Source organism: Procambarus clarkii, chromosome 30 (assembly GCF_040958095.1).
Source record: "Procambarus clarkii isolate CNS0578487 chromosome 30, FALCON_Pclarkii_2.0, whole genome shotgun sequence".
NCBI lineage: Eukaryota > Metazoa > Arthropoda > Malacostraca > Decapoda > Cambaridae > Procambarus > Procambarus clarkii.
Genome location: NC_091179.1, coordinates 25,762,454 through 25,772,752, shown reverse-complemented (window position 1 = coordinate 25,772,752; position 10,299 = coordinate 25,762,454). Strand labels below are relative to the sequence as shown.

The 10,299-nt window shown below is 38.0% G+C and overlaps 1 protein-coding gene across 5 annotated transcripts in view; it reads right to left on the bottom strand.

Moving 5' to 3' along the window:
• Nucleotides 1-215: 215 nt before the first annotated feature.
• Nucleotides 216-10,299, bottom strand: part of rols (rolling pebbles) — a 117,842-nt gene continuing 107,758 nt past the window's right edge. For all 5 annotated transcript variants that reach the window (XM_045754201.2, XM_069334067.1, XM_069334066.1 and 2 more), the window contains 6 exons: nt 8,823-10,159; nt 8,130-8,537; nt 7,025-7,704; nt 5,647-5,842; nt 3,824-3,924; nt 216-3,152 (listed from right to left, as the gene is read on the bottom strand). In XM_045754201.2, the coding sequence (XP_045610157.2) occupies nt 2,912-3,152; nt 3,824-3,924; nt 5,647-5,842; nt 7,025-7,704; nt 8,130-8,537; nt 8,823-10,159 (2,963 nt within the window). In that variant the 3' untranslated portion in view covers nt 216-2,911. The remainder of the gene's footprint in view (nt 3,153-3,823; nt 3,925-5,646; nt 5,843-7,024; nt 7,705-8,129; nt 8,538-8,822; nt 10,160-10,299) is intronic.

Below are 10,299 nucleotides of genomic sequence, written 5' to 3'. Positions count from 1 at the left end.
GGTTTTTGGCCGGTAGCGGCGAAAATCGCACGGTTTTTGGCCGCTAGCGGCGAAAATCGCGCTATTTTTGGCCGGTAGCGGCGAAAATCGCGATTTTTGCCCGCCAGTTGCGAAAATCGCAATGGGTCTGGAATGATACGATGTGTGTACTGCATATAAATAAATTTATTCTTTAGGGAAAATTAGTTTTGCAAGAAAATGATTATAAAACAATGTTAACCATAATATATTTATTTTATAGCAGACCATTTCATAACATGAGATACTAGAATAACAAAATTTGGCAGTGAAGGTGATCAGAAGAATGGTAAGAGTGAGATCATGAAAACTGATTTTACAAAAAATTAGGTATTTTTCCACGAAAGTCAAAATTATAACATCAGAGGCATTTGTAGATATGAAATTAGCCCCTAGATTAATGATATTGTTGGAATACTAACAAATTTTGATCACAATTATGAGATGCTTGATATTACAATGTAAAAAGTTTCATCCTTAAATTCTAAACACTGATAAAAATGGTCAATTATAAGGCTATTGGTGTTTGTACACTATACATTCATTATACAAGTTTTATTTTGCTATATGCCTGTCCTCACCATCACTTAATTCTATTAAAAATGACTAGCAACTTCCGCCGTGGGCGTCATTCATACTATACATAATCCCTATACCTTTTTCTTGCTTATGTTTACTGTACAATGAAGAATTTAGAATTCACACAGTAAGTCTAAGCAAATGACCCCAATTTTCTATGTTCTGCTACACAAGAACTGTGTAGTCTTTCTGTTAACCTACGTTTCCTATATATCAGCATATAGGAATGGTGTCTGTACAATCAGAAAAGCCCTCTTTCACATTTAAAGAGGTCTACCTGTATTTTTGTAATAAGTGGGGTCATGCCAGAGTTGATATATCCAGTTGACTATTGTAGACTGTGAACACTGTGAAGCCAATTCGGAAAGCCAATAAATATTAACTTAGTATGCCAAATAAAAAAAAAGTAAGGCAGGGGGAGAAAAGCCAATACCAGCTGAAACCAGAGAGCAGGCTCTTTCAGACATGCACTGCTGAAGCCCCGAAATGTCGGTGATGAGCTCTGGCATCTGTGGTTTCTGGTTACGAAATTGGTTCTCACCTTGCCAGGTCACGAGCAGTACTCACAAGGGAACACTCCGGGGGGGAAACAAGATGGAAGCACAACACAAAGTATAAACATGCATAAAACTTACCATGTCAATAGGCACACTGCTACGAACACTTAGATGCTGGAAGACTGATTATTGATAACAGTGAAGAACTGAAAATACTAGGGACATTTGAATGATAGTGAAAACATGAAAAATTATAAAACACAATGAACATCAAAACATTTATGTCATGCTTCCTTCCTACATGAATCACATCATGATATCACAGATATTACAGATTTCTTTATTTATTCTGTGATACCATAAGGTATCTAAACACAGTTGGGCATTAATATATCACAAGCAAACAGGAAGCTAGCATACATAATCCAGGCATTCCCAGTCATTCATAATTAAGCTTCCAAGCAAATGAAAAAATTACAGTCATACGTACATTCAGAATTTCATACTGATCTAGGTATAACCACACTTTTTATTTTATTTTTAATTTTCTAATATCACAAGCATTTACTTTTTCACTTGGTGACTAAGACAGATGGTACAGTAATCTGAAGGATGTTAGAGCCACGACTTCGGCATGCAGGATAATACAGTGTTACCAAGTAGAGGGAAAAATCCATGAAATGTATATGATCATCATTTGCAAAATAAATGTCAATTGTTTTAACAATTTGAATGTAAAATGTTTGGAACAATCATAAAAAAATGCTTAATTTTTGTTAAGTGGTAAAATAGGTCATTTTGCCACGGTACTTAGCAACACTGGAATGAGAGTGAGCACACCTACTACAGACAGTGGGCTGATGGGTCTACATGCTGGTCTAGCCACTCTCCTTAACAGCGATGTGCACTAGCAATCTGGCCCCTATGTAACATTTCACATTTTAATTTTGCAAGTTCTTTGGGAAAAAGGAAGGCTTATGGAAGAGCTACATTAGGATCAAAGCTGCTAGACACATCACATTTATATATGGGGCCAGAGAAGAGCCAGATTAGGTAATTATATGCAAAAACAGTAAAGCTAAAGCTCTGGCCTCCAAAACAATTTTTACAAGAGTCCAAATCAAGAGGTTGACACCGAGCGAGTCTCAGCAGGTTTGTTGAAGCGAGACTTTCAGCTTCTTCAGGTAAGTCACAATTGGTTATCAAACCATTAGTGTGGATATACAGTCTCTATCCGGAAATAAAATGTCTAACATGAGCCTTTTGAAAATAAAAACAAGACAAATGGAAATAATCAAGCACTGCTTGTAAGTAGCAAAATACATACATACTGTTGATAAAAAAAAATATTAAATGCAACAGATTACTTATACATCACTGAAGCACATTCTAGACAAATACTACTGAGGAAAGATTGGATATCATGGAACTATAAAGTTTTTTTCACAAGGCTCATGCAATCTTATGGGTACGTCTCATATCAAGTGGAATTCTTGAAATGGAATTATTAGGGTTAATCTGCATCTCCAAATAAACAATGGAAATAAGATAATTATCAAGTCATTTCTGGATACATCTTGGCTTAGAGATTTGCACACGAATTGGCATACTGTGCATACATTATTAAATCAAGGTCATTATTAAAAATTGTTTGCTGCATTTTTATATGCTCTTCAAAATAATTTTAATCATGAAAGAATAACTCCAAAGTTCTGATAAAATTAAAAGCCTATACTGTGTAATATTTATTTGCTATTGGAAAATTTAATTTGACAGCTGGCAAAAAGAGCCATTAAGCAGCAAGCTGAAGATTTTGACTAGATGTTGGAAGAGTAACCAGATTCAGAAAGAATGCTAGAAGTCATGGGAAGGTCAGCTTCAGACAAGGTGTCAACTGAAGCTGCCAGCTGACGAAGTTGTGCTAGATCAGTAGAAGCACAGGTATCCATCTCTGTTTGCATTTCATCACGAATCTTGATGAGGACACGGCGCACATCACGAGTCTGAGGAGCTAACCTCACAGCTTCATTCACATCTTCAAGAGCCTCCTGCAGTTGTCTGAAAATGAATTGAAAGTCAAGTTTTATAATTAAATTATTAATGTGATTTAATAAGGAAGAAAAGGAAACAATACTTCGACTTGTGATTGATCAAATTATTATTGCTGCGATTCTATGGCTTCTTTGCCTTCTACTTCGGCTGTGTCTTCTGCTGCTGCTGCTGCTTGAAAATCTGGCACCCTCCTACTGACCACTTTGATCTGATAAGACCAGTTGGTGGCCTACTCTATGTCTAACCCTCTGCATGACTTTCTGTTCACCTGGCTAATTGTTAATGTAGCATGGTTCTTGTAATGCAATTATCTAGAACATTCAATGTGTGTGGGGGGAGAATTGAAGCACAGCACAGTGAGTGCTGTTTGGAGAAAATTGTGAAAGGACTGTGAATGATTTTAGAGTATTTGTGAACACTGCCTAATCCCATCTCTAATAACTGTCCAAAAAGCACTACAAGCAAAGACAATTAACATCAGGAGTTTCACTATTTTGTTTAATATTTATGTATCAGTAAGTGCAGTTTGAAAGTACTGTATACATTAAAACAAGACAGACTTAGTTAAATTTATCACACATCATCATTCCAACTGTTACAAATATTTTATTTTTTAAATAAAATGCCCTAAGTTAAAAATGATGTGATGACAAATATAACATGATAACTACACTCACTTTGCTTCACGTTTAGCTCGGGCTCGAGCATAGTATGCTTCATATGAGTCACTCTTTATTGTCAATGCTGTATCTGCTAGCTGGATGGCCTCTTCTACTTCCTGAAAATACACAACATTTATATGTCAGCACAAGTCTGAAAGTTTTTCTCAATGTTCCTTTATAAAATCAGCAGGAGCCATAAGGATTATTCGGACCTATGCTCTGGGTATGTTTAAATTTAGACCACTAGACCACTCCCAGGGTGCACAGGGACAATGTGTGAAAACCCTGACTTGGCTTCAGTGGAAGCCTCAGGAAGTCTAGAGGATTCAATTGAATCCCAGGTTGCATTGCTTTGACCATGTCGTGGTGCAGTGGTCTAAGGCATGTGCTTGGGAGTACCCAGATCCATTATAGGTCTGAATCCTCTTCATGGCTCTTAGTGAATTTCTTATTGCCACATCACATTAATGTGATTTCTTTGTGCAAATTAACATTAATACTGTAGTTATAAAAGTTATAAATGGCTCGTGGTTCCCGGTAGGCATAAGAACTCCTGTGACTGATGACCCCAAACTAATATAGCACCAATTAGTTCAGATAGCTTCAGGGAACGGACGGGGGTTTCCCCACAAAAAACGATCTGGGAGTAATCATGTCAGAAGACTTTAAAGAACACAATAAAGTAGCTATCACGACTGCAAGAAAAAGGACAGACTGGATAACAAAAACCTTTCAAACAAGGTATGCCATACCAATGATACTTTTCAAGACACTAGTGCTCTCTAGAGTGGAATATTGTTGCATAATAACAGCCCCGATCACAGCTGGAGAAATTGCTGACCAGGAGAGTGTGGAAAGATACTATACAGCTAGAATTCACATTTTAATTCAGAAAAAAAATATCTAAATTATTGGGACTGATTAGAAATTTTAAATCTGTATTCTTTAGAGCACAGGCGAGAGAAATACATAATAGTTCACACATGGAAAATATTAGAGGGACTGGTTCCAAATATGAACATGGAAAAAACATCACATGAGACCAGGAGGCATTGCAGGCTGTGCAAAATAACCTCATTGAAATGCAGAGGTACATTGAAAGAGAACTCATAAACATCAAAGGCCCAAGACTTTTCAACACTCTCCCTCTATCCGTAAGGGGCATAATTAGCTGGCTTCTCACAGTGTTTAAGAGAACTCATTAAACACCGCCAAAGGATACCTGATCAACCAGGCTGTGATCCACATGTCAGGCTGAGAGCAGCCACATCCAACATCCTGATTGACCAGACCAAAAAAAAAGGACAGTTTGAGTGTTTTGAGTTTATCTTTGTAGTTTAAGTACTTAACTGATTCTATGCTGGCTAACAACAATACAGTATTATAAATGTTTGATCAAATTCATACCCCCTTTTAATTTTTCTCTAAACACAAATATTTTCTCCCCCCAGCATTTTTTTATGATAGAAACTGCAAGTGTCAACACAATCTTTTTTTTACCAGCATCCTCACTCAATACCAGCATCCTCACTCAAAAGCCATGATAATTTGTTCTATATATACTGTATATATAACATTTTTGTTCATGCTAAGATACCTCGTCTTTCTCCTACCGTGTCTATCCTGACAACTCTTGCTGGCATATACTGTATATGCTATTGTTTGCATAATGCATCCATGAATATAAAGTCTTCCTATGATCTAATGTATAATGCAGATATACATGGCAACAAACTAAATCTCAAGCATTATATTTTAACCATGAAGTCACTAACAACTGAATCAATTATTTGGAGTGTTGAATAATCAGGATTTAATTGAATTAAATTTTAACTTACATTCATTTTTCTTTTGCAGCGTGAGAGATTGAGTGTAAGGTGTAGACGGAGATGAGTAAAGGTGGCCGTGTGTTCACCCTGATCTCCAGTTGGCAGCTTGCGAAGGGCATAAGAGAAGCGGTGGGCAGCCTCTTTCAAGCGGCCCTTACGGCATAATGCTACTCCATCCTCCTGCAGCTTATTAAGTAACATCACCCTAGTAAAAAAAAAAAAAAAATTAATCATGTGTAAAGATAATTGAATACAGAATTAAATATGCTGCATCTTGTAATAAAAATTCAGTGTACTGTAGTGTTTTATAAGAGTAATAAAAGGTGGGAAGAGCAATGATACAGAACACAAAGTATGAGAGAGAGTAAAGACACTGTAGTTAAAGACACTTAGATTAAGGACCTGCCTGAAACGCTGCGCGTACTAGTGGCTTTACAAGATTGTAATTACTATCCTATGTATCCTCACAATCCCAATGTACCTTCTTGTACATATATAAATAAATAAATAAATAATGTGAGGGAGGAGACAGACAGCATCAAACATCATAAATGATGAAAATATAACAAATAGTTATTGGAGAAATCAACTTCAGATACTTTACAAAAATTAAATAAAATATACAATAATTTATACAGGAAATAGCCCCTTTATAATTGATCTATATATATAAATATTTAAAACAGAAAAGGTGGTGCTGTGCAGAGTAAACTGCAACTTCACCCCCTATTATTTATTCATAATATCAATGTAATTTTTATGAACCGATAGTTTTTAAAACAGTTCATTTAAAGTAAGCATTGTACATTTTTGTAAATTCAGTGTTCTGTATCAAAACTGTGAACTAATTTTAGTCATGATTTTGTACAAATGTACAAAGCACTTGCAATTTCTAAACCTATAAAGGTGGCCAGTTACTTGTACAATATTGGAGTATGTGTATTCAAAGCTACAACAATAAGCACATTTAAACATGCATTGGCAAACTTTGGTGGTACTGATGTAGGCTGAGAATGGACTAAAGCAGAATAATGCAGATAACCAGCTAATCCTTGGGCCACCTTCCCTAATGGAGAGTGCCCAGAAGGGGGCTAGGGCTATGTAGACTATACCACCAGTGACAGAAGATAACAAATACCTAAATATACAAAATTGTGTAGGCATTTGTTCTTGGAAGTGGACTATGCAAGACCTACTGATTACATAGGAAACAGCCCAGCCTAAATAGTTTGAATGTTTTCTTTCATAAATCTACAGTTATTATTATTATTATATACTTCAAAATTACATCTATAACAAAATTTATATAAATTTTATTACACCTCTCTAGCTTGATACTACAACCATTTAAAATAGTATGAAATAAAGCAGAATCATAAAAACTTACAATATATTTGGTTTTCCTGCAGCCATTGCCCACGTAGCAGGGCCCAACTTAGCGCCGCGTCGCAGAAAGCACTGCACGGCTGCGGCATTGCGGGCACTGATTGCACGATCTAGGGGTCTCATACCATTGATATCCACATGCTCTATCAATGCTCCTCTATCAAGTAGGAACTGCACAACAATAGGATCACCCTGATACGCAGCAAGATCAAGTGGTGTACGACCAGACTTGTCAGCATGATTCAGGTCAGCGCTACAGTCTGCTAGATACTGGACAGCATGAACATGGCCACGCAGGCAAGCCCAGCCCAGTGGAGAGAGACCTTCTCTGTCTGTCCGACTTATAGAGGCACCACGTGAGATTAATAATTCCATAAGTCCAAGGTGTCCTTCGGCAGCAGCTACCATGAGAGGTGTTCGGCCAGCAGCATCTGGGCTTTCTACTGCAACACCTTGGCTCAGGAGCAATTTAGCCACTTCATAGTGACCATTGCGCACAGCACAGGTGAGGGGTGAAGCACCTCGTGAGTTGGTTTTGGTTATACTGGCTCCAGCCCTTAGTAATGCTGCTGCCATTGCTGTATGTCCTGCACCAGCAGCAACTGTGAGAGCTGTTTCCCCGGTCACATTGTCTTCACCATCTACACTAACTTCTGCCATATCCAAAAGGAACTCTACAACCTGTAAATGAAACAACAAAATATAACATGGCATTAATTATAAAAATGCTCATTCAAAGCATAGAGTTCAGTAACTGGTTTAATATCTATCATTCAACTACTCAAAAAGTCAAATTTTCACTACAGATGAGGCATGGATGTACTGAATCATCTTGCAACATATGAAATAATTTTGTGCTGATATTTCATAGGATGAGAGAGCACTTCATTTAATCATATAGGGTACTTAGAAAATATCTGAATAGTTAAATTACTAAGAGTCAGCGGGCCCACAAATGATGTATTGCACAAATTTATTGTACTGTACTTGTAAACTATAATGAGCAATTTTTTTTTTTTACAGTTCTATGGTAAATAATTTTCTTTTAAGGTAATGTGTTAAATAGTTTAATAAAAAAAAATAGGCCAGTATAAATGTTCACTTACATTGCTGTGTCCATTGGAAGCAGCAGCAACAAGAGCTTGATGTGACTGATTTATTAACAGATCATTTGGTCCTGGCCAATCACAGGACAGCAGGTAACCAACTACGTTGAGATGGCCTGCAGCAGCTGCTTGGACCATTGGAGTGTGGTTCTGTCGATCCTTGGACGTGAGTGATGCTCCGGCCTGGACCAAGAGCCTTACCACATCACAGTGACCCTGTGCAGATGCAAGGCCCAGTGCTGTTACACCTTCACTATTTGTCTGATTTACATCTGCCCCAAACTCAATGAGAAGTGCCACCATCTCTGTGTGCCCTTGATGAGCACATACCCCTATGATGGGAGAGTTGTGGAGGTGTTCACTTGGGTAGTCTGGCGAGGCACCCGCAAGGAGTAACAGTCTTGAGACCTGAGAAAAGATTAATGATATAAATGTTGACTATTATATTTATCTCTGCATTTCTTTTAATTATGTAACCATATTTCAGGTTGTCTATATCTTTGGGGAAATGAAAGAGAGAAAGTGGGAGAGAGAGAAAGAAAGCAAGAAATATAGGAAGGAAATAAACATATACAAAAATGAATAACTCAATCAAAATTATGAGGTGAAGCAGAATAGGCAATCTTAGTCAATGACAAATTTAAAAGTTCCTGCTAACAAAAATGCATTACAAATATGTAGTAAATTCATTACCTTAGTATTAGGACTGTAGAGATTTCTGGTGCATGCGAGTGCCTGGGACACATTGTGTGAAGACTGTGCAAGCCAGAGTGCCTGCAGATCACGGGGAGATAGAGGAAGAGCTCGTGCCATGTTCTTGTAGACATGTGCTTTCAGTATGTGGTGACCTAATTCTAAGGAGGCTTCAGGATCCAATGGCCACTCAAGTCGAGACATACGCAGAGCCAAGTTAGCATGACCAGCTCTCGTGTCACAGACAAATTTGGCAGATTCTCCTTCAACACGTCTTGCTAGCCATTCACGAAGTGCTGGGTGAAACAGCATGTATGTGTCGTCAAGTCTTTTCACCAGGAAAGAATTTAGCACTTTGAAACAATTGAGAAATTCATCCCAGGACAGGAACTTGTAGAGAAGACCAGCATTAACAGAATGATAAATTTCTGGGAGTGTAAGTGGGTTAAGAGATGCTAAAACTACATTCAGAATTGGCTGAACCTTTTCAAAGCTTCTCACACTGGGGAATCTAAGATTGAATAGGAGAAGGAAAATTTCATTTAGACACTGTGGGAGAACCTTGAATGAGCCAGATTTCATGACAAGATGACCCCGCTCAACTAGATCTAAGATGAGCTTGATGTATAGCATAGAGCCTTTACTCTGGCAGACCACATATTGAGTAAAGCGATGCTGAGAAGAGCCTCCTTCTATCTTCCCTTGTGTGACTGTAATATTTGATCTTATAGTAGGGGAATGCATACAACGGAAGCCGACATAATCACAGAGATCACGGGCAGCAAGATCAGCTGCAGGGTCAGCACGCTGATCAGGATCAAGTGAGATTCGATGGAAAGGCAAAAGGCGTGTCAGGTCAGCCAATTGTGTACGAACACTAACTATCAATTTGATGAATGATGGCAATTTAACAGCATAGCGGGCAAGGAATGAAGCGAGTGTATCAGCATGATCTGGACGATGGTATTCAGCCTCGCATATGCCATCTACCACAATTATTAGTGGATCTGCCCCCACTTTACCTAGGCGGCGAAGATTATGGAGGGGCTCTAGGATACCTTTGACCAGTGCTGTTGATGGATCACTCACACATGCCGGCAGTGCCAACAGTCCCTGTGTCTGAGGCTCGGCCAATAACAGGTCGCGGTAGGCATGGAGCTGTGGCGCCTGGCACAGTTGAGCAGCAATGGAGTGAACAAAGTCAGGAACAAGACAAGTAACAGAATTTTCAGCTTGACAAAAATGATAAGCAACAACTCTGGATGCCAAGGACTTTACACCTTCTGGTATTAAACTCATTCTGCCGTACAGTGATCCACCACCTTTGCTGTATGGATCTGAAATTTAAAAATATAAGATTAAATTTAATTACATGCAGTATTTAAAAACATATCCAAAGTTTAATTATTTTACAGACCATACATATTAATACTACTTGTATTTTGTACAAAATAAACAATTTTGATGCACATATTGT